The sequence below is a fragment of the Scyliorhinus torazame genome, chromosome 13, assembly GCF_047496885.1.
Source record: "Scyliorhinus torazame isolate Kashiwa2021f chromosome 13, sScyTor2.1, whole genome shotgun sequence".
Classification (NCBI taxonomy): domain Eukaryota; kingdom Metazoa; phylum Chordata; class Chondrichthyes; order Carcharhiniformes; family Scyliorhinidae; genus Scyliorhinus; species Scyliorhinus torazame.
Window position 1 is genome coordinate 91,146,784 of NC_092719.1, and position 20,526 is coordinate 91,167,309.

Below are 20,526 nucleotides of genomic sequence, written 5' to 3' on the forward strand. Positions count from 1 at the left end.
CAATACCACCACATTTATGGCCACAGTCAGCTTCGGTAAGCCCTCATATTACACGTCAGGTCCACGACCAGTACCATGCCAAGGATCTGGGGCCTATGGAAAGGAGGGCAGTGGATCATTCAGATCCAACAGAGAACGCACTTCAAGTCACGCCAGACGGCACTGCCATAAAATATTTTGAGGTCCCTGAAACGATTAACACTCGACTACAGCCCCGTCTATAGACAAATTAATCCGAGAGCTGTTGCAACAGGGTATTTTGGTCCCTTGTCAATCAGAATGTAACACCCCCATACTTGCTGTGCCTAAACCAGCCAAGCCAGACCAGTACTGATTAGTACAGGATTTACGTTCAATCAATGCCATCGCACAGCCGTTACATGCTCTCACTCTCCAACAGGATATTACGGTGTATAGCTCCCACTCGGTCATCGCACTACTGAGGCAACTGCAGACTCAGCATCTTACCGCAGCTCGTCAGAATAGGTATGAGATATACCTTTTGAACAATCCACGTCGGACATTTAAACACTGTACCACTATCAATCCAGCCTTTTTTCTTAGTGGTCCCCCTGTCCATGAAGACGCACCTGGCCACGACTGTTTAGCCTTGATTCAGGAAACTACCACAATAAGGGACGATTTGAGTGATATTTCGTCAGAACAACCTGACATGATTATGTGTGGTGAAATATCCCACCGGGGTTTAGTTAATGACCTACTGCAGGCCCTCCTTATGCCCGCGCAGATTTCCGTCAATAAATGCGCTGCCCACACAAACGGTAAGACCCCAGTTGACGTTGGTAATGAACAAGCAGATTGTGCAGCGCGGACAGCCGCACAAATTCAGCAAGTGGTGGTGCCTAAAATGTTAGGTCAGACTAAACGTTCTGCAATAAATAGGTCTGCCTCTGACAAGCCAATGCCAACCATCCAAGACGTCATAAGGTTACAGGAGGACGCAACTGAGAGTGATAAACAAATGTGGAAACGGTTAGGTTGCACATATGATTCTGTTTCCTCTTTATGGACCACACCAGCACATCAGACTTGTATGTCTGATGTACTGGCTTTATGGGTCACTGAATGTGTACACTTTGCAACTCATTGTGGGGCTCGGGGGACTAGTGATTTGTTGCTGGACACTTGGAGTCACCCTAAAATGCAGGGGTTGGCTCAGAATATCAGCACTCGGTGTTTGATTTGTCAGCAGTATAACACCGGCAAAGGTATCCTTTGTGGTATGGGGCAAACCCCGTTGCCCAGTGGTCCCTTTGAGACGCTCCAAATGGATTACATTGAGTTGGAAAGATGTCAATGTCATAAATATGTTTTGGTCATTGTGGATGTGTTCAGCAGATGGGTTGAGGTGTATCCGACTATCGATAATAAAACTGCTACTGTGGTTAAAGTTCTGATGCGGGAAATCATTCCCCGGTACAGTATACCAGCTCAGTTGAGTTCTGAGAACGGGCCTCATTTTCTTGGACAGATTAACCTGCCTCCCTTCCCCAGTGCTATTTTACAGGTGTGGAGCATGATGGGGTGGCTACGCACCGCCTGTGTCATCTTCGGCCTCACCTCGCTTGGAGTGACGTCGGGGACGGACATGGAAAAGGGACATATTATCTACATTTGTAACCCCAACCAAACTACAAGGACATTTCGTTGATGCAGAGTTGATGTTCTTCGCTGCCCCCAGTTACGAGGACATGGTATCGGCTCATGGAAGGTCATCAGGTTAACGGAAAATGCAGGACTCATGAAGCAATTGCACCGGTCCCGGAGATGGGAAGGGAACATTACATGGACATTGCCTTGTTTTTGGAATACATGTAAATTTGATTTTGGATGTGTTAAGATTGGTGCGATAAAGGTAAAATCAGACCGTCAGGAGAGAGTAGGAAGAGGTTGTGGGAAAGAGAGGGGGACTAGAGAGAGGACGGAGCGGGTGAGAAGAGGAGTACAACTAGAACGTAGGTTATCAGGAGATACACTTAATTCATTTAGAGGCCAAACTGAGGAAAACCCGGGTAGTATGAATCTCTTTTACCAGATTTACCACCGCTTGTATGGCCAGGGACGGGTTGTCTGCTACCCGAACCCCGCAGCAGTGTCTAGGTTATTTTCTGTTTCACCGCTTTGGGGCACTCCCCAAACGGTGGTTCATTGTCAGCATTCCGAGCCACCGCCCGAGCAAGTCACTCTTCCTTACGATCCAGAGTCAGCACCACCGGCTATTTGCCTTCCCCTTCCTTGGGATAATTCCCACTCACAGTATGATAGGCTGCAACGGTGGAGGGCGTACATACCTAGCCACTTCACTCCCAATAGGGATTCCCGGTCGTACGAGAATTGTTTCAGCAGTGAAGGATACGGCTGTTTGCTGGTTAGAGGTGGAAACGAATATAACATGTCTGTTCCCCACCTGTACAGACAGGAGGTGTCATATCACCCAGGCGTCTGGCCAATGCGTTTGTTACACCACCTGCGTTCCATTGAACGCCGGCCTCCAGCTCCTTTGTGGCTGGGCGAATGTCTCTCATATCACTGTTGGGACTAGGGCTTTCCGCATTGCTAGGCGGCCCGAATTGGCGTTTCAAAGCTGGATAAACTGGGCTACTGGGGGATCCCTGCACAACCGATAGACTGATTGTGATGCTAGCATGTACATGGAGCAAGGATACTACTGTTTATTTAACGGCACAGCGATCAATGTTTTGTCACCCCCATTTCCCCGCTAAATTGCTATTGGGGCTCTAGTCCCTACCACAGTCTCCTGCCCCTCGGCGTGGATGCTGCATAATCAGTTAGCACGCCGGGCAGTCTCAGCTGAATTCTGCGAGAACTGGAAACAACCTCAGGTTCTCGCACCCAACCGGGGCCACTCAGCCGGGTGGGGAATTCGGAGCATCTTGTAGCTGCGGTTGTTTGCAATGCAGAACCGGTATGCTCTTGACTATCTTCTGGTCCGTGAGGGTGGGGCATGCGCCATAGTACAGGGCAAGTGTATCATGGCAGTTCAAGACTTAACCGCTAACATCACTAAATTTATGGATCGCATACGGGATCACCTGGACGGAATGCAGGATCCTGGCTCTTGGGATAACTGGGGATTTGGAGGTTGGAAGGACTGGTTGATAAATCTGGCCATAATAGCAGTGGCTATTGGCTGCATCTTTGTGGGCCCAGCCATCCTTAAATGCGTGATGGGTAGAATGCGGGGTGCACTGGAACAGATAGACGCCCCAAGAATCTTGGCTGTTAAAATCCACGAGAGTGCAGCGGATGAAGGGGGCTACAGGAATTGGAAATGCAGTGACAAATCTTTTTAGATGAGGGACCGTAGCTATGGGTTGAATAGTTCGGTTATCATGAAATGATAAAAGGAGGGAATGGCAAATGTGATATAAAAATAGTTACTTTAGAGATATTAGTTACTGTAATGTAAACATAGGCCGGTCTGATTCTGTTAGTTCACAGACAAAGGATTTCAGAACGCATGGCAAAGCAAAGGGCAGGGGTGTCCAGATGAGGAGGAGAAAAGGATGCTGGGTAATAGGAGGCCAGAGGAAGGGATGAGAAGTGAGCCAATCAGGATGTATGGCCAGGTCAGAAGGGGTATAGGATGACCTATGGGAATCGTGTATGTGAAACTTGATGCCATTTGAATGTATTTGCAGAAATCCCTTTGTCTCCTTCTTCATTCGTTTTCCAGGGGTCTAGGAGACTAGCTCTGTGTCCAGTGCCTGTGTGAAATGAATCAGACTTGCAAGTCAAATAAAATAACTAATGCTGTACCTGCAAATCCATCTCGACTTTTATTGAGGCCAGACTGACGGGTAAAGAAATTTATATTTGTCACATGTACGTCCTGGACGAGAGAGAGCATGTAAAGCTCATGGTTTTAAGTTTAGACCCGTCGGTAGCAGCAGCCCTTCCCGACCCACAGAATGTAGGAGGAGGCACCCTTGCAGAAATCCTGGATGCGATCGGGTATATCCGGGGTGACCCCGTAGATGGCCTCAATAAATGTAGGCAGAAGAAATCTGAGCACCCCACAGCGTTCGCTGGACGCCTGTGGATTCACTTCGCAGCAGTCTTCGGAGACGTAGACCGTGCCCATTTGTCCCCAGACAACATGGCCAAATGGACCCGCACCCTTATCTCCCATGCCACAGATGCAGGACAGAAAGCCTGTACTAGTTATGATCCCTCAGAAGAGGCCCATAACGAGAAGTGGATAGTTAAAAGATTGTCCCGCGTTTGGGAGTAATCTGTTCAGAGTAAACCCACAGTTAAAAACACCGAAGAAAAGCAAGCCGCTGCAGACATGCAGGCAGTAAAAGCAACACATCACAACCCCGCCTGGGTCAATGAGGGAAAGAACAGCCCCCCACCCAAGTCACTAGAGTGTTACAACTGCGGACAGTTGGGACATTTCGCAAAAGAATGCAATGCCCCTAAAAAGCCACAGAGAGCCCAACAGACAGGCACTCTCACTAAGAAAAAGACAGAGCCTATCCATAGCGTTAACACCCGTTCGGATCAGACGGACTTGACCGGAACGGACGGACAGTGTACAGGCTCCCCCAGTTGGGTCTGCGACACCCTTTGGGATAGGTCAGGATGACCCGTAGTCAGGGACAGCCTATCGAATTTCTTTGGGACGCAGGAGGGTCCCGCACCACCATAAATTCCTCCACCCTATTTCAAAAAGACACGTGGCCCACTACAGCCACTATAACCCTCAGCGGCTTTACAGGCCACTCACAGCAGGGACACATCACAGCCCCTGTATCCATTCAAATCGGAACCATCACCACCAAACACCCCGTAGTTTTAGTAGACCTGCCCCACACAGCAGAACACATTCTGGAAATTGACTTCATGAATTCCCACCACCTTTCATTCGATCCAGTCAACCAGTGTGTCTGGAAGATAGCAAAATCCGCTAGAGCCCCCGCAACGTTCAACATAGGCGAATATATGAACAAAATTAGCGCCGTTGGCGAATTTTGGTTCAACCCGACCACGCTTAGTACGGACAAGCAGGTTAGGGCTGTCCTGCAAAAGAACAGGACAGCATTCGCGACCCACAAGCACAACTCTGGATGGACGACTGGCTCCGTACAAGTAATAGGACCTGACCCTAGACCCCAAAAACAGCACGGATTTCCCGAAGAAGCAGAGGGAGAAATCTCAAAAGTAATAGAGAGCTTATTAGAGCAGGGTGTACTTAGATCAGTAGCCTCCACTAATAATGCCCCGATTTGGCCAGTGAGAAAGCCCAATGGATCATGGCGACTAACCATCGATTATCGGGAGCTCAACAAAGTCATCCCCGCAGCAGCCCCCACCGTAGCAACAAGTCCCGGGACCATGCTCAAGCAGGGACTCAATTCCCGCTACTTCACGGTTTTGGACATCAGTAATGGATTCTGGTCCATTCCATTGGCAAAGGCGTGCCAGTACAAATTTGCCTTCACCTTTAAAGCGCAGCAGTACACGTGGACATGCCTGCCACAAGGATTCCACAACTCCCCCTCCATTTTCCACCGACAGCTGGCAAATGGATTCGCGAAATTCTCTCGCCCCGAATGTCTGGTACAGTATGTAGACGACCTACTACTGCAGACAGACACCAAGGAAGAGCACATTGAGCTTCTGTCCGAACTCCTGGAATTGTTACATTCGATTGGTTGTAAAGTCAACCCCAAAAAGGCCCAGATTTTGGAAGAAAAAGTGGTATATTTGGGAACAATTATCACGCACGGTAAATGCGAGATCGAGCATAAAAGAATTGACTCGATCGCTAAATTGCCCCTTCCCCAGAATGTTTCAGCCCTCCGGTCGTTTTTAGACTGGTTGGCTACTTCCGAAACCACATTGACGGTTTCGCCAGCAAGGCAGCGCCCCTTTCAGACCTCCTAAAGAAAGGAGCCCCCTGGGAATGGCTTCTGCAGCATACGGATGCTGTGGACTCTTTAAAACAGACACTCATAGCAGCCCCCGCACTACAAGTTCCAGACCCGCTTTCCCCTTACGCCATAGAGGTAGCGACCACAGACCTTTCAGCCGTGCTCCTCCAGGAACGGCACGACCAGTTAAGACCCGTGGCTTACGTCTCCCAACTTTTAGATGCTGTGGAGCAGGGATTTTCAGCCCGTGAGAGGCACCTGCTCGCAGTTGTCTGGGCAGTCCAGTACTTTTCATATATTACCGGGCTGAACCCCATCACAATTCTGACCGAACACACCCCCACCCAGCTTTTACTGGACGGACGACTCAAGGACGGTACAGTAAGCCAAATAAGTGCAGCCAGATGGACCCTTCTCATGCAGGGACAGGACATCACAGTAAAAAGGACAAAGACACACACCTACTTAGCCGACAATTTACAGTACCCCGGAACCCCCCATGAATGTGAGATTATCTCTCCACACCACAATACCTTTATCGCTAAAACACCCCCCAGAAAGATAGGAAATTCAACTCAGAGCCCCCCCGCACACGGACACGTGTGAGCCCATTAAGATTTATGTGGATGGATCTTCCACAGTCTTAGATGGGAAGCGCATAACAGGTTGCGGGATCTATGTCGAGGACGCGCAGGGACGCGCCCTCGAGGAAATATCGTTGAAACTACCCGGACACTTAGGCGCGCAGGCAGCAGAGCTTGCAGCCATTGCATACATAGTTGAGCACCTTCTCAGGCAGGTTCCAGACATGGGTATTTTTGGAAACCCCCTGAAAGCGCGCCAGTGAGTGCAGTTCAGGTCACACAGACTAGGATCGAGGATCTAGTAGAGGCCCAGAAGCAGGACAGCAATCTCACGGAGATTGTAAAAGGAAAGTATCCCACCTCCTACGAGAGGTTCAGAAATACACTGATCACACATGACGGTGTGGTGTTAAAGGACACCCTTTATGTGGTTCCTGAACAGGACAGGAACCAATTGATTTGTTTGTTCCATGACGGTCATGGACATCAGGGAATCGATCCCACGACAGCCCATCTCAAACAGCTTTGTTGGTGGCCAAATTTTTCGGAAGATATAAGCCATTACATAGAAAATTGTCTTATCTGTGCGCAGAATAACCCTGACAGATATGCCAAAAAGGCCCAACACAGCCACACCCGACCAGTTAATGGCCCCTGGACTCACCTCCAGATTGATTTTATAGATCCATTGCCCCCTTGCAGGAATGGCTATAAATATGTTCTGGTGGTCATAGACACTTTTACAAAATGGGTGGAAGCATTTCCAGCCCGCACAAACACTGCAAAAACCACAGCCAAGATTTTGACCCACCACATCTTTACAAGATGGGGACTCCCCCGCAGCACTGAATCGGACCAAGGTTCCCATTTTACGGGACGTGTCATGCAGAACGTCCTCACGATATTTGGCATCACCCAAAAATTCCACATTGCATACCACCCACAGTCGAGTGGTATCGTGGAGCGCATGAATCGGATCCTAAAAACCACCCTCAGAAAAATGGTCCAGCAGAACACCACCACTTGGGACTCAGTCCTCCCTTTTGCGCTGATGTTTTTGCGTAACACTATTTCTACATCCACAGGTTACACCCCACACACTCTCATGACCGGACGCCCCATGAAAGGGACAGAATACTTGTTAGGTTTAGACCTGACCAGCCCCGAAGTAACGGCCCTCACACACGAGAAAGCCGTGGAGCAATTAGTTGCAAATGTTAAAACGGCTCAGTTAGCAGCCGCAGTAAAATTGGGCACCAAAAAGAAACAGAGCAAGGCTTGTTTCGACAAGACAGTGCATGCAACGGCGTACGATATCGGGCAGCAAGTGATGCTGTCTGTATATAACCCCAGCACATTCCTGTCACCTAAATACTCGGGTCCGTATTCTACTGCGTGGTTTCATATCAACCAGTTGAAGGTTTATGGAACATAGTCGAACCACGCACACCATGTCATGCTTGACGCAGCAGACCACACCCCGCCCACAGCCAACGTAACCTGACCAACCCCCACTACGTCCAGCCCAGCCACGGACTCGACCTCGACTCCACCCCCGAAATCTACACTCCGCCCCGGAACGCCCACAGACTGCAGCAGCAGAGACAGCGACTGTGACTCGGACGATAGCCACAGCACGCCTCCCTACTATCGCCATGCAACCGGACCCACACCCAGCGACTCCGACTACGATCCAAGTGATCCCTTCCTGATCACTTTTCTAAATAAAACCCACCACCGACCACCGAAACACACTGACGACCCCGATTTTGTCCCCACCCAACTAGACAGTGTAGATGGCAGATGGAGTTTAACCTGGACAAATGTGAGGTAATGCATTTTGGAAGGGCTAATGCAGGTAGGGAATATACAGTGAATGGTAGAACCCTCAAGAGTATTGAAAGTCAAAGAGATCTAGGAGTACAGGTCCACAGATCACTGAAAGGGGCTACACAGGTGGAGAAGGTAGTCAAGAAGGCATACGGCATGCTTGCCTTCATTGGCCGGGGCATTGAGTATAAGAATTGGCAAGTCATGTTGCAGCTGTATAGAACCTTAGTTAGGCCACACTTGGAGTATAGTGTTCAATTCTGGTCGCCACACTACCAGAAGGATGTGGAGGCTTTAGAGAGGGTGCAGAAGAGATTTACCAGAATGTTGCCTGGTATGGAGGGCATAAGCTATGAGGAGCGATTGAATAAACTCGGTTTGTTCTCACTGGAACGAAGGAGGTTGAGGGGCGACCTGATAGAGGTATACAAAATTATGAGGGGCATAGACAGAGTGGATAGTCAGAGGCTTTTCCCCAGGGTAGAGGGGTCAACTACTAGGGGGCATAGGTTTAAGGTGAGAGGGGCAAAGTTTAGAGTAGATGTACGAGGCAAGTTTTTTTACGCAGAGGGTAGTGGGTGCCTGGAACTCACTACCGGAGGAGGTAGTGGAGGCAGGGACGATAGGGACATTTAAGGGGCATCTTGACAAATATATGAATAGGATGGGAATAGAAGGATACGGACCCAGGAAGTGTAGAAGATTGTAGTTTAGTCGGGCAGTATGGTCGGCAAGGGCTTGGAGGGCCGAAGGGCCTGTTCCTGTGCTGTACATTTCTTTGTTCTTTGTTCTTTGACACCAATTATTGGCACCGTGACAACTCATACCGACTCGTCCGCAACGACCTCACACCAGGCAGCCCTTTCAGCCCTAATCCACTCCAGAGTTTGGCACCCGGGAGAAGAGGACGACCTAGGAACCGCTTGGGAAAAGTGTTGTCCTTCCTGATGGAACCGGCAGAATGTTTTATGTTGTTCGTAAGTTTGTTTAATGTTGTATGTCCGACAGGAGAATTTTTCTCACTGCCACACGCCCATTCAGCAGAAACCTCTGAGGACTTGCCCTCAGAGACCCACCGTTGCCAGACGCTTGTTCAGCACGCTTGTTCAGAGGAACTAGCTTTTCAGCTGATGCTTGTTCGGGTATCAGACTCCCGATCGTAACTGCCCTTCTGGTTCGAAGGATAGAACCACTACGGCAGCCCCACCACGATGACTACATTTTTGCCCGTTCTTGTCGATTGCTCAGGCAGTGGAGAAACGGCGTGAGACCCCCCCTGCCTGAGGACCGCTGGTCAATCACGCTCGGGTAGAGGAGATACGGCATTGGTAGCCGTCCTACCCGGGGACTCCATCCAAATCTTACCCGTCGCGGCCCATACGCACCTCATTTGACATTTTTCATTTCAAAAGGTTTTGTTTGTTTAGGGAACCTTTAGACTGCCCACCATCTGCTATTTACATCCTGGAACATTTGGATGGTAAATCAGCACTGGTTCATGATTGGGAAGTGTGCCGTGTCCTAAAATTTGTTTCTTGAAAAAGAAATGAGGGAGTCACACATAGTGACCAATTATAAAGGGAATAATTGGCACCAAAGGACAGACACCAGCATACCAGATATTAAACAAAGATAGTTACAGACACTATGCTTGTTTCTACAGAACTCCAGAAGCTCCAGGACCGGAGAAAATAAAGAGAACACAAAGAAAGAAAAGGACCAAGAACAGCCATGAGGACTTCCTTCATCGTGATCAACATACTATTTTTGGACATTTGGTTGCGCGTGACCACGAACCCCATGACTTCAAACCCCCCAGCCGTTAATGTTTCACTGCCCCGCAGTACCCAGAGCCCAGTCACCAGCGACACTACATCTTCTTTGTGTGCCAGGTTCATAACCTGGTACTCCCTGTCCCACGTGATCGAAACAGTACTAGCGTTGGCGATACTCTGCTGTGTAGTGCAGACTATGCGCCTACGTATATGGAGAAGGAGAGCCTACCGCGCTCGAACCCCGGTATATAGGATCAGATCCCCTATATTCGGTTACGACCAGACCCTCGACTCCCACGATCTATAATAAAATAATAAAGTGCATTCACCTGCGTTTACTGTTGCTGTTGTAAATAAAGAGATGTTAAAAAAAAAAAATTTTTCATGAGCAGAAAATTGTATGATCCTGAGCTTGACTGCCAAGCCAGGAAAGATTGTATGAAATGCTGTGATTTTGTTGTATAATTGAGGAAGGTAGGATAACGGAATGTTTAGCGAGGGTAGTATATTAAGGATAAATTAGAGGTTCCAAGTTTGTTGCTTTGTAATGCATGTCTCTGTTTGACATAGCGCCCTTAGAATTGTTAGTTAAAATTTTTTGTGCATAGCTATGGTCAGTGCAGAGGCCATGTAGGAGGTGTGTCCCCCCCCCCCACAAGGAGGGAATGTAGCCATGTAAAATGGCTAACTCCCGATTAGAATGGCCAAACCCCGATTTAAAATGGCGAACGGAAGAGGCTGATGGGAAAATCAACCAACAGGTCTCGAAACAGACAGCTGCAGGCAAAACTGTGTATTCGCCTCTGGGGAAGCCAGACCAAATCGATACCTGCAGCCATCAACACAACAACACACCAGCCATCTGCATAGTAAGTAGCAATCCCTGGAACAATATGCTACAAATTAGTAACACAAAGCCAACCCAGACTTTTCGGCGCCAGCAGGAGCTTACACAAAGAGAGGTGAATGACCACCCCTCGATCAAGGAATCGCTCCAGCATTGGAGAATATCGAACCAAGTGATTGGGGCCAAGTCCAATCACTTGGAACCAGGTACAAGGTCCGCCCCGAGAGGCTGGAAGCCCCTGGGGACGATAAGAATAGGGGCCAAGTTCAAATCGACCCTTCTTCCCTTCTTCTCCTCTCCGCACCCTTCGAGACCCAACAGCCGCGAGAAACGTAAGTCTTACTCCAACGCTCGCTACAAGATAAGACACTCCTGACTATCGACCTGTACCAGCTTTGAATCCCGCAGGCTCAGAACCCATACGAAATGCCATTTGTTGCCCTGACCTGGTGGGCCATTTCCAAAGTTAAGTATTGGGCTGTTAGTTGTAGGAAGTAGCTTAGAAGTAGAATTAATGCATAAGTATTAATTGCTGTATATAATAAATGAGCGTTGATTTAACTCTTACGAAGCGGTGTGATGGATTATTAATCATTACTCGGACTTGAACCACGTGGCGGCATCAGAAAGATACCAGGCGACTCAAGAGCAAAGGTGACAGAATAAGAGCAATAAAATTAAGGCTAAAACGAGCAACATTATGCCACATCGGGGTCCAGACTGAGCCCCTTTCTCCTTCTTGTGCCTTCTCCACTGGCCCCAAATCCTCAGTACCGCCGTCATCACCGGGCTTGTGGTGTACAGTGCCGGCGAGAACAGCAGCGGTGCCGTTATCAGTGCCCCTAAGCTGGTGTCCTCGCATGACGCCGCCTCTAGCCGCTTCCATGCCGCCCCCTCGTCCATTACCCATTTCCTAATCATCGCTATATTAGCCGCCCAGTAATAACTGCAGAAGTTCAGAAGCGTCAGCCCTCCTCCCACCCGGCTGCGCTCTAAGAACAGCCTTTTAACTCGCGGGGTCTTGTTTGCCCACACAAATCCCATGATAATCCTGTTCACCCGCTTGAAGAAGGATTTGGTGATGAAGATGGGAAGGCACTGGGAGACAAACAGAAACTTGGGAAGGACCATCATTTTCATGGCCTGCACCCTACCCGCCAGGGAAAGCGGGAGCATGTCCCACCTTTTGAAGTCTCCCTCCATCTGCTCTACCAGCCGAGATAGATTGAGCTTGTGTAGGGCATCCCAATTCCTAGCCACCTGTATACCCAGGTACCGAAAGCTCCTCTCCACCCTCTTGAGCGGGAGCTCCCCCAGTCTCTCCTCCTGGCCCCTCGCATGGATCACAAATAGCTCACTTTTCCCCACGTTCAACTTGTACCCCGATAAACTCCCAAAGTCCTTTAGGATCCGCAAGACCTCCCCCATCCCCTCTAGCGGGTCCGAAATATACAGGAGCAGGTCGTCTGCGTAGAGCGAAACACAATGCTCCCCCCCACTCCCCCCGAAACAGCCCCCTCCAGCTTCTTGACATGCTCAACGCCATGGCCAACGGCTCAATTGTCAGGGCAAATAGCAGCGGGGACAGGGGGCACCCTTGCCTCGTCCCTCGGAGCAGCCGAAAATACGCCGACCTCAGTCAGTTCGTGGACACACTTGCTACGGGGGCCTGGTACAGTAGTTTGACCCACCCTATGTATTCCTCACCAAATCCAAATCTACTTAACGCTTCCCACAGGTACTCCCACTCCACCCGATCAAAGGCTTTCTCCGCATCCATTGCAGCCACTACTTCTACGTCCCCTCCTTCTGAGGGCATCATAATAATGTTTAGAAGCCTCCGCACGTTCATGTTCAATTGCCTGCCCTTGACGAACCCTGTCTGATCCTCGACAATCACCCCCGGGACACAATCCTCTATTCTGGTGGCCAAGATCTTAGCCAGCAGTTTGGCATGTACATTTAGGAGCGATATCAGCCTGTAGGACCCACACTGCAACGGATCCTTGTCCCGCTTAAGGATGAGCGAGATCGAAGCCTGCGACATCGACGGGGGGGGGGGGGGGGTTCCTCTTCTTGGCCTCGTTAAAGGTTCTTAGCAGGAGTGGGCTCAGCAGCTCAGAGAATTTCTTGTAGAATTCTACAGGGTAACCGTCCGGTCCCGGGGCCTTGCCCGACTGCATATTCTCCAAGCCCTTAACTATCTCCTCCAACTCATCGGGGCCCCCAATCCCTCCACCAGCTCCTCGTCCACCCTTGAGAACCTCAATCGGTCCATAAATTACTTTGTCCCTTCCCTCCCTTCCAGGGGCTCTGACTCATACAGCTCGCAGTAGAACTCCTTGAAGACTTTGTTGATCTCTTCCGGGCTCAGGACCATGTCGCCCCTCTTATCCCTAACTCCAATTTCCCTGGCCGCCTCCCTCCTTCGAAGTTGGTGTGCCAGCATCCTACTCGCTTTCTCCCCATACTCATATACTGCCTCTTTCACCTTCCTCAGCTGTGCCTCTGCTTTCCCTGTGGTCAGCAGCAAACTCCGCCTGCAAACTCCGTGCTCCTTTAGCAGCCCCTCCTCGGGGGTCTCCGCGCACCTCCAGATACCCTCTCCCTCTCCGCCCTATCCTTCTTCTCTCTGTGGGACCTGATAGAGATTAACTGCCCTCTGATAACTGCCTTCAAGGCCTCCCAGACCATAGTCAATGTTAACTTTTCCATATAGTTTGTTGTCACATAGTTTTGGATGCTCCTCCTAATCTGCCCCGTCTCATGTCCACCCAGTGCGGAGCATGGTCCGAGACCGCAATGGCCGAGTACTCTGCCCCCTCCACCCCTGGGATTAGCACCCTGCTCAACACGAAAAAATCAATCCGAGAGTACACTTTATGCACGTGGGAGAGGAAAGAGAACTCCTTCATCCTTGGCTGAGCGAATCTCCACGGATCCACTCCCTCCATCTGGTCCATGAAACCCCTCAGGACCTTGGCCGCTGCTGGCCTCCTCCCCGACCTGGACTAAGACCGGTCCAGAGCCGGATCCAGGACTGTGTTGAAGTCGTGTCCCCCCCCCCCCCCCCCCCCCATCATTATCAAATTGTTTGACTCCAAGTCCGGTATTTTGTTCAGCATGCGCTTCATGAATTCCACGTCATCCTAATTTGGGGCATAAAAGTTCATTAGCACCACCCGGGCCCCCTGTAGCTTACCACTCACCATAATGTACCTGCCCCCTTTGTCCGCCACAATACTTCCCGCCTCAAATGCCACCTGTTTGCTTACCAGGATTGTGACCCCCCCCTGGTCTTTGCGTCCAACACCGAATGGAACACCTGGCCCACCCATCCCTTCCTCAGTCTAATTTGGTCAGCGAGGTTTAAGTGCGTCTCCTGTAGCATGGCTACGTCTGCCTTTAATCCCTTTAAGTGCGAGAACATGCGGGCCCTTTTGACCAGCCCGTTTAGGTCCCTTACATTCCACGTGATCAGCCTGGTCCCGGCATTGCCCCGAACACCGGCGAGCTGCCCTGACGGGCCCATCCCCCCCCCCCCCCTTCTGCGGCGTGGCTCCGCGAAAGCAGAGAGCTGGCAAAGGACCCCGAGGGCAAAAACAAAGAGAGAACGGAGCAAACCAACATAACATAGCCACGTCCAGCCGTCTCCCCAGCCCCCATACAGCTTACACTCTGCTTCCAATCTTACATTAGGACAGCACCCGGTTACACCTCTTCACCCGGGCGTTCCAACAACGTGCAGCTGCCCATTAGTTCAAGTCCAACTTCTCATTCTTAATGAATGTCCACGCCTCATCCGGCGTATCAAAGTAGTGGTGCCGGCCTTGGTACATGACCCACAGCCTCGCCGGATGTAGCAGCCCGAACTTCACCCCTTTGTTGAGGAGGGTCGTCTTGGCCCGGTTGAATCCTGCATGCCTCTTAGCCAGATCTGCTCCCCAGTCCTGGTAAATTCAAATCTCACAGTTCTTCCATTTACTGCTTCGCTCCTTCTTTGCCCACCACAGGACACGTTCCTCGTCTGTGAAGCGGTGGAATCTTATCACCATAGCCCTCGGCGGTTTGTTCGCTCTAGGCTTTCTTGCCAGGACTCTGTGCGCCCCATCCAGTTCCAGGGGCCGTGGGGAAGGCCCGCGTGCTCATCAGCGACCCCAGCATTGTGGTCACAAATGCGCTCGCATCCGACCCCTCCGCACCTTCGGGGAGGCCCAGGATTCGCAGGTTCTGCCTCCTCGACCTATTTTCAAAGTCTTCCAGTTTCTCCTGCCATCTTTTGTGCAGGGCCTCGTGCGCCTCCACCCTGACCGCCAGGCCCAAGATCTCATCCTCATTTTCAGAGACCTTTTTTTCCACCTCTTTGATCGCATCTTCTGAGTCTCCACCATCCTTTCCATGGAAGCCTTCATAGGGGCCAGCATCTCCGTCTTGAGCTCTGTGAAGCAGCTTCTCAGGAACTCCTGCTGCTCCCGCGACCACTGGGCCCACGCCTCCTGGTCCGCACTGGCCACCATTTTGTCATTTTGCGCCCGTTCCCCTCGTTTCACCAATCCAGCCTTTACTGTCCCACTCCTGGTCCATTCCAGACAGTGCTGGGGGGAGCCTCACCAGCTTTTACTGCCCCACCGGGGATCGCAGCCAAAGTGCCGCTAAAGGTCCGTTAACGGGCCCAAATGTCCGATCTTGGCGGGAGCTGCAGAACGTGCGATCTACCCAGGCATGGCCGCAACCGGAAGTCAGTGGATTCTTTAATTGTCCACAACCATTCACGGCTGGATGTGGCAGGACTGCTGAACTTGCAGGTTATGCTGTTTGGTACACAAGTAGTCCTGTGTTGTAGCTTCACCAGGTTGACACCTCATTTTTCAGTATGCCTGATGTTGCTCCTGGTAAGTTCTCTGCACTCTCCATTGAACCAGGGTTGATCCCCTGGCTTGGTGATAATGGTAGAGTGTGGGATGTGCAGGATCATGAGTTTGTAGATTGTGGTTGAGTACAATTCTGCTGCTGCTGATGGCCCACAGAGCCTCATGGATGCCCAGTCTTGAGTTGCTATATCTGTTCGAAGTCTATCCCATTTAGCATGGTAGTAGTGCCATCCAACACGATGGAGGGTATCCTCAATGTGAAGATTGGACTTTGCCTCCACAAGGGCTGTGCGGTGGTCACTTCTATTGATACTGTCATGGACAGATGCATCTGCAGCAGGCACGTTGGTGAGGATGAGGTCAAGTATGTTTTTCCCTCTTGTCGGTTCCCTCACTACCTGCTGCAGCCCCAGTCTAACAGCTATGTCTTATTGGATGCGGCCATCTCAGTCTGTGGTAGTACTACCGAGCCACCCTTTGCGATGACGTGTCCCATCCAGAACATATTCTGCTCCCTTGCCACCCTCAGTGCTTCTTCCAAGTGATGTTCAACATGGAGGAATACTGATCATCAGCTGATGGTGGACAGTACATGGCATTCAGCAGGATGTTCCCTTGAGTATGTTTAACCTAAACCCCGTCTTTGTGGGGTCGAGAATCGATATTGAGGACTCCCAGAGCAACTCCTCCCAGACTGTATACTACTGAGCTACCACCTCTGCTGGGTCTGTCTTGCCAGTGAGACGGTGTGGAATGGTGACAGTCGTGTCTGGGAATTATTATATATTTTTTTTAACAAGTATTTTTATTGAAGGCAGTTTTCATATATACAAAAGCCAAACCTCGGTAATAGAGCTAACAACCCATCTCTCCCCCCCCCCAATCACCTCCAAGTCCGTCTCCTTCTTTTTCTTTTCTTTCCCCCCAATGTCATGTGGGCTCTATGCACCACCATAAATTGGATAAGTGCAACCTTGCACACAACGAAGAAGCTTGATGAAAATGACTTTGCTGCCCAAGTTTCTGTTTGTATTTCAGACACCCCCCCCCCCCCCCTCCCATCTTTGCCCTTAAGTCCGTTTTTAGAAAGTTAATGGGATGATTTTGAGGTTTGTGTGGGCAGGGAAGGCCCCGCGGGTGAGGAGGGGGTTTCTGGAAAGGGATCGGTTGAATAACTGTTGAATAACTACTGGGCAACAAACATCGCAATGGTTAGTAACTGGGTGGTGGAGGAAGGGTCAGTCTGGGTGCGGGTGGAGACGGCATTGTGTAGGCAGACCAGTTTGAGGGCACTGTTGTTGGCGCCCCTGCCGTTTCCACTGGTCAGATACTCGTGAGCCCGGTAGTGTTATCAACATTCAGGGTTTAGAACTCGTGTCGGCAACACTTCGGACTGGAAGGCACTGTCTCTGTGGGCGCTCATATGTGACAACCATAGGTTTTTGTCAGCGGGGCTGGACACTAGGTCCCCGGGGGGGGGGGGGGGGATAGGGTACTTCAGGGATTTGTTTATGGGAGGAGTGTTTTCACCATTTGCACACGCCCTGCCAAGGACAACACATCATACCTCTTGAAGTCCGCTTTCATACCCTCACCAATTGTGCCAAGTTCAACTTGTGCAGTTGGGCCAAGCTCCGTGCCACCGATATCCCAATATAGTGGAAATTCACCGTCACCACCTGGAACAGCAAGTCCCCCAGCCTCCTCTCCTCCTGGCATTTATCAGGAACACCTCGTTTTCCCCCACATTCAAGTTCATATACTGAGAAACAGCCAAACTCCCCCAGGACCCCCATGATCTTATCAAAACTCCCACCTGGTGGGAAATGTACAACAGGAAGTCATCTGCATACAATGTTTGTGGCAACTCTCCAGCTCTTAAGATGATGGTTTAAGGGCGGCACGGTGGCACAGTGGTTAGCACTGCTGCCTACAGCATTGAGGACCGGGTTCGATGCCAGCCACGGGTCTCTGTCTGTGTGGAGTTTGCACATTCTCCCTGTGTCTGCGTGGGTTTCGCTCCCACAGCCAAAAGATGTGCAGGTTAGGTGGATTGGCCACGCTAAATTGCCCCTTAATTGGCAAAGAATTACTGGGTGCTCTAAATTTTAAAAGAAAATTATAGTTTGCGGCATGCTGGTCAACTATGTCAAGAATCACCTGGTGTCTCAGGAGCCCCACTCTGTATTTGCTGCAAAGTAAGGTGCAGGATTAGTCGGCCTGTTTTCTCTGTGCCCTCTGCTCAGCCAGGTGAACATTCTGTTTCTGCTCATTTCTTCCAATGCTTTCTGTTCTCCAGTCTGAAAAATAACTATGAACTCCTTTGTGTTCTTAAGCTTTTTATCCATCCTCCTTTTAGAGTCTGCACCGACCCTTGGAAATGGCACCCTACCTAAGCCCACACCTCCACCCTATCCCTGCAACCCCATCTAACCTTTTTGGACACGAAGAGCAATTTAGCATGGCAAATCCAATAAACCTGTACATCCCGGTATTGTGGGAGGAAACCGATCACCCACCTTCTGCACTGTAAATCCTATGATTCCACTAGAATAAAGAACAATACGGCAAAGGAACAGGCCCTTTGGCCCTTCAGGCCGGTACCGGTCATGATACAAACCTTTGCCAAAAACCTCAGCACTTCCTTGTGCCGTATCCCTCTATACCCATCTTATCCAGGTTTGTCAAGATGCCTTTTGAACGCTAGTAATGTATCTGCTTCCACAACCTCCCCTGGCAACGCGTTCCAGGCACTTACCACCCTCTGCGTAAAAAACATGCTTCACACCTCCTATAAACTTTGCCCCACAGACCTTAAACCTATGCCCCCTGGTGACTGACCCCTCCACCCTGGGAACGAGTGCCTGCCCATCTACTCTATCCATGCCCCTCATAATCTTCTAGACCTCTATCAGATCACCCTTCAACCTTCGTCTTGCTAATGAAAACAGTCCGAGTCTACTCCGGCTCTCCACGTAGCTAACACCATCCCGACCAAGCAACATCCTGGTAAACCTCCTCTGCACCCTCTCCAAAGCCTCCACATCCTTCTGGTAGGGTGGTGACCAGAACTGTGCACAATATTCCACGTGTGGCCTTACCAAGGTGCTGTACAACTGTAGCATGACTAGCCAGTTTTATACTTGATGCCCTGTCCAATGAAGGTAAGCATTCTGTTTGCTTTCTTGACTACCATGTCCACTTGTATTGTCGCCTTCAAAGGTCTGTGGACCTGTACACCCAGATCTCTATGACTTTCTATATTCCTAAGAGTTTTGTCATTTACGGTATATTTTCCCTCTATGTTAGACCTACCAAAATGCATTACATCACATTTGACCGGATTAAACTCCATTTGCCATTTCTCTGCTCAAGTCTCCAACCTATCTATATCCTGCTGTATCCTCTGACAATCCCTTTGCCTTCTGTGACCGAGGCAGTTCTGTATCCATCTTACCGTCTGATCTCGTGTGACTTCACCTTTTGTACAGTCTCCCATGAGATGCCTTGTCAAAGGCTTTACTGAAGTCCATGTAAATAACATCCACTGCCGTCATCAATCATCTTTGTCACCTCCTCAAAAAACTCGATCAAGTTAGTGATGCACAAACTCGCCTTCACAAAACTATACTAGTCCATTTGTTTCCAAATGTTGTATAAATCCTGTCCCTGAGAATATTCGCCAATAATTTACCTACCACCGCCATGAGGCTTACCGACCTCTTGTTTCCAGGATTATCCCTGCTACCTTTCTCAAACAGCGATACCACGTTAGCTATTCTCCAGTCCTCTGGGATCTCACCTGTAGCCAATGAGGATACAAAGATATCAGTCAAGGCCCCAGCAAGTGGGACGTCTTGTTGAAGTTGTACAAGACATTGGTACGGCCACACTTGGAATACTGTGTGCAGTTCTGGTCACCCTATTATAGAAAGGATATTATTAAACTAGAAAGAGTGCAGAAAAGATTTACTAGGATGTTGCCGGGACTTGATGGTTTGAGTTATAAGGAGAGGCTGGATAGACTGGGACTTTTTTCCCTGGAGCGTAGGAGGCTTAGGGGTGATCTTATAGAGGTCTATAAAATAATGAGGGGCATAGATAAGGTAGATAGTCAACATCTTTTCCCAAAGGTAGGGGAGTCTAAAACTAGAGGGCATGGGTTTAAGGTGAGAGGGGAGAGATTCAGAAGGGCCCAGAGGGGCAATTTCTTCACTCAGAGGGTAGTGAGTGTCTGGAATGGGCTGCCAGAGGTAGTAGTAGAGGCGGGTACAATTGTGTCTTTCAAAAAGCATTTAGATAGTTACATGGGTAAGATGGGTATAGAGGGTTATGGGCCAAGTGCGGGCAACTGGGACTAGCTTAATGGTAAAAACTGGGCGGCATTGACTGGTTGGGCCGAAGGGCCTGTTTCCATGCTGTAAACTTCTATGATTCTATGATTCTATGATTCTAATTTCCTCCCTTGCTTCCCTCAGTATTTTGGGTAACTCACATGCGACCCAGGAGACTTATCTACTTTAATATCTTTTAAAAGACCCAATAACTCCTCCTTTTTGATGTTAACATGATCCAGACTGCCCACACACCCTAACAAGAATCAACTTCCACAAAGTCCCTTTCTTTGGTTAACACTGATGCAAATTTAGTACCTCGCCCATTTCCTCTCGCTCACACAGATTTCCCCCCACTGTCCTT

The 20,526-nt window shown here is 49.9% G+C and overlaps 1 protein-coding gene across 8 annotated transcripts in view; it reads right to left on the reverse strand.

The window, feature by feature from the left end:
- washc4 (WASH complex subunit 4) overlaps nt 1-20,526 on the reverse strand; it is a 425,031-nt gene that overhangs the window by 395,630 nt on the left and 8,875 nt on the right. For 4 of the 8 annotated variants that reach the window (XM_072471953.1, XM_072471954.1, XM_072471952.1 and 1 more), the window contains exon 3: nt 10,340-10,411. The exons of the other annotated variants lie outside the window; for them this stretch is intronic. In XM_072471953.1, coding sequence (XP_072328054.1) covers nt 10,340-10,411 — 72 coding nt within the window. The remainder of the gene's footprint in view (nt 1-10,339; nt 10,412-20,526) is intronic. 8 annotated transcript variants of the gene reach the window in all.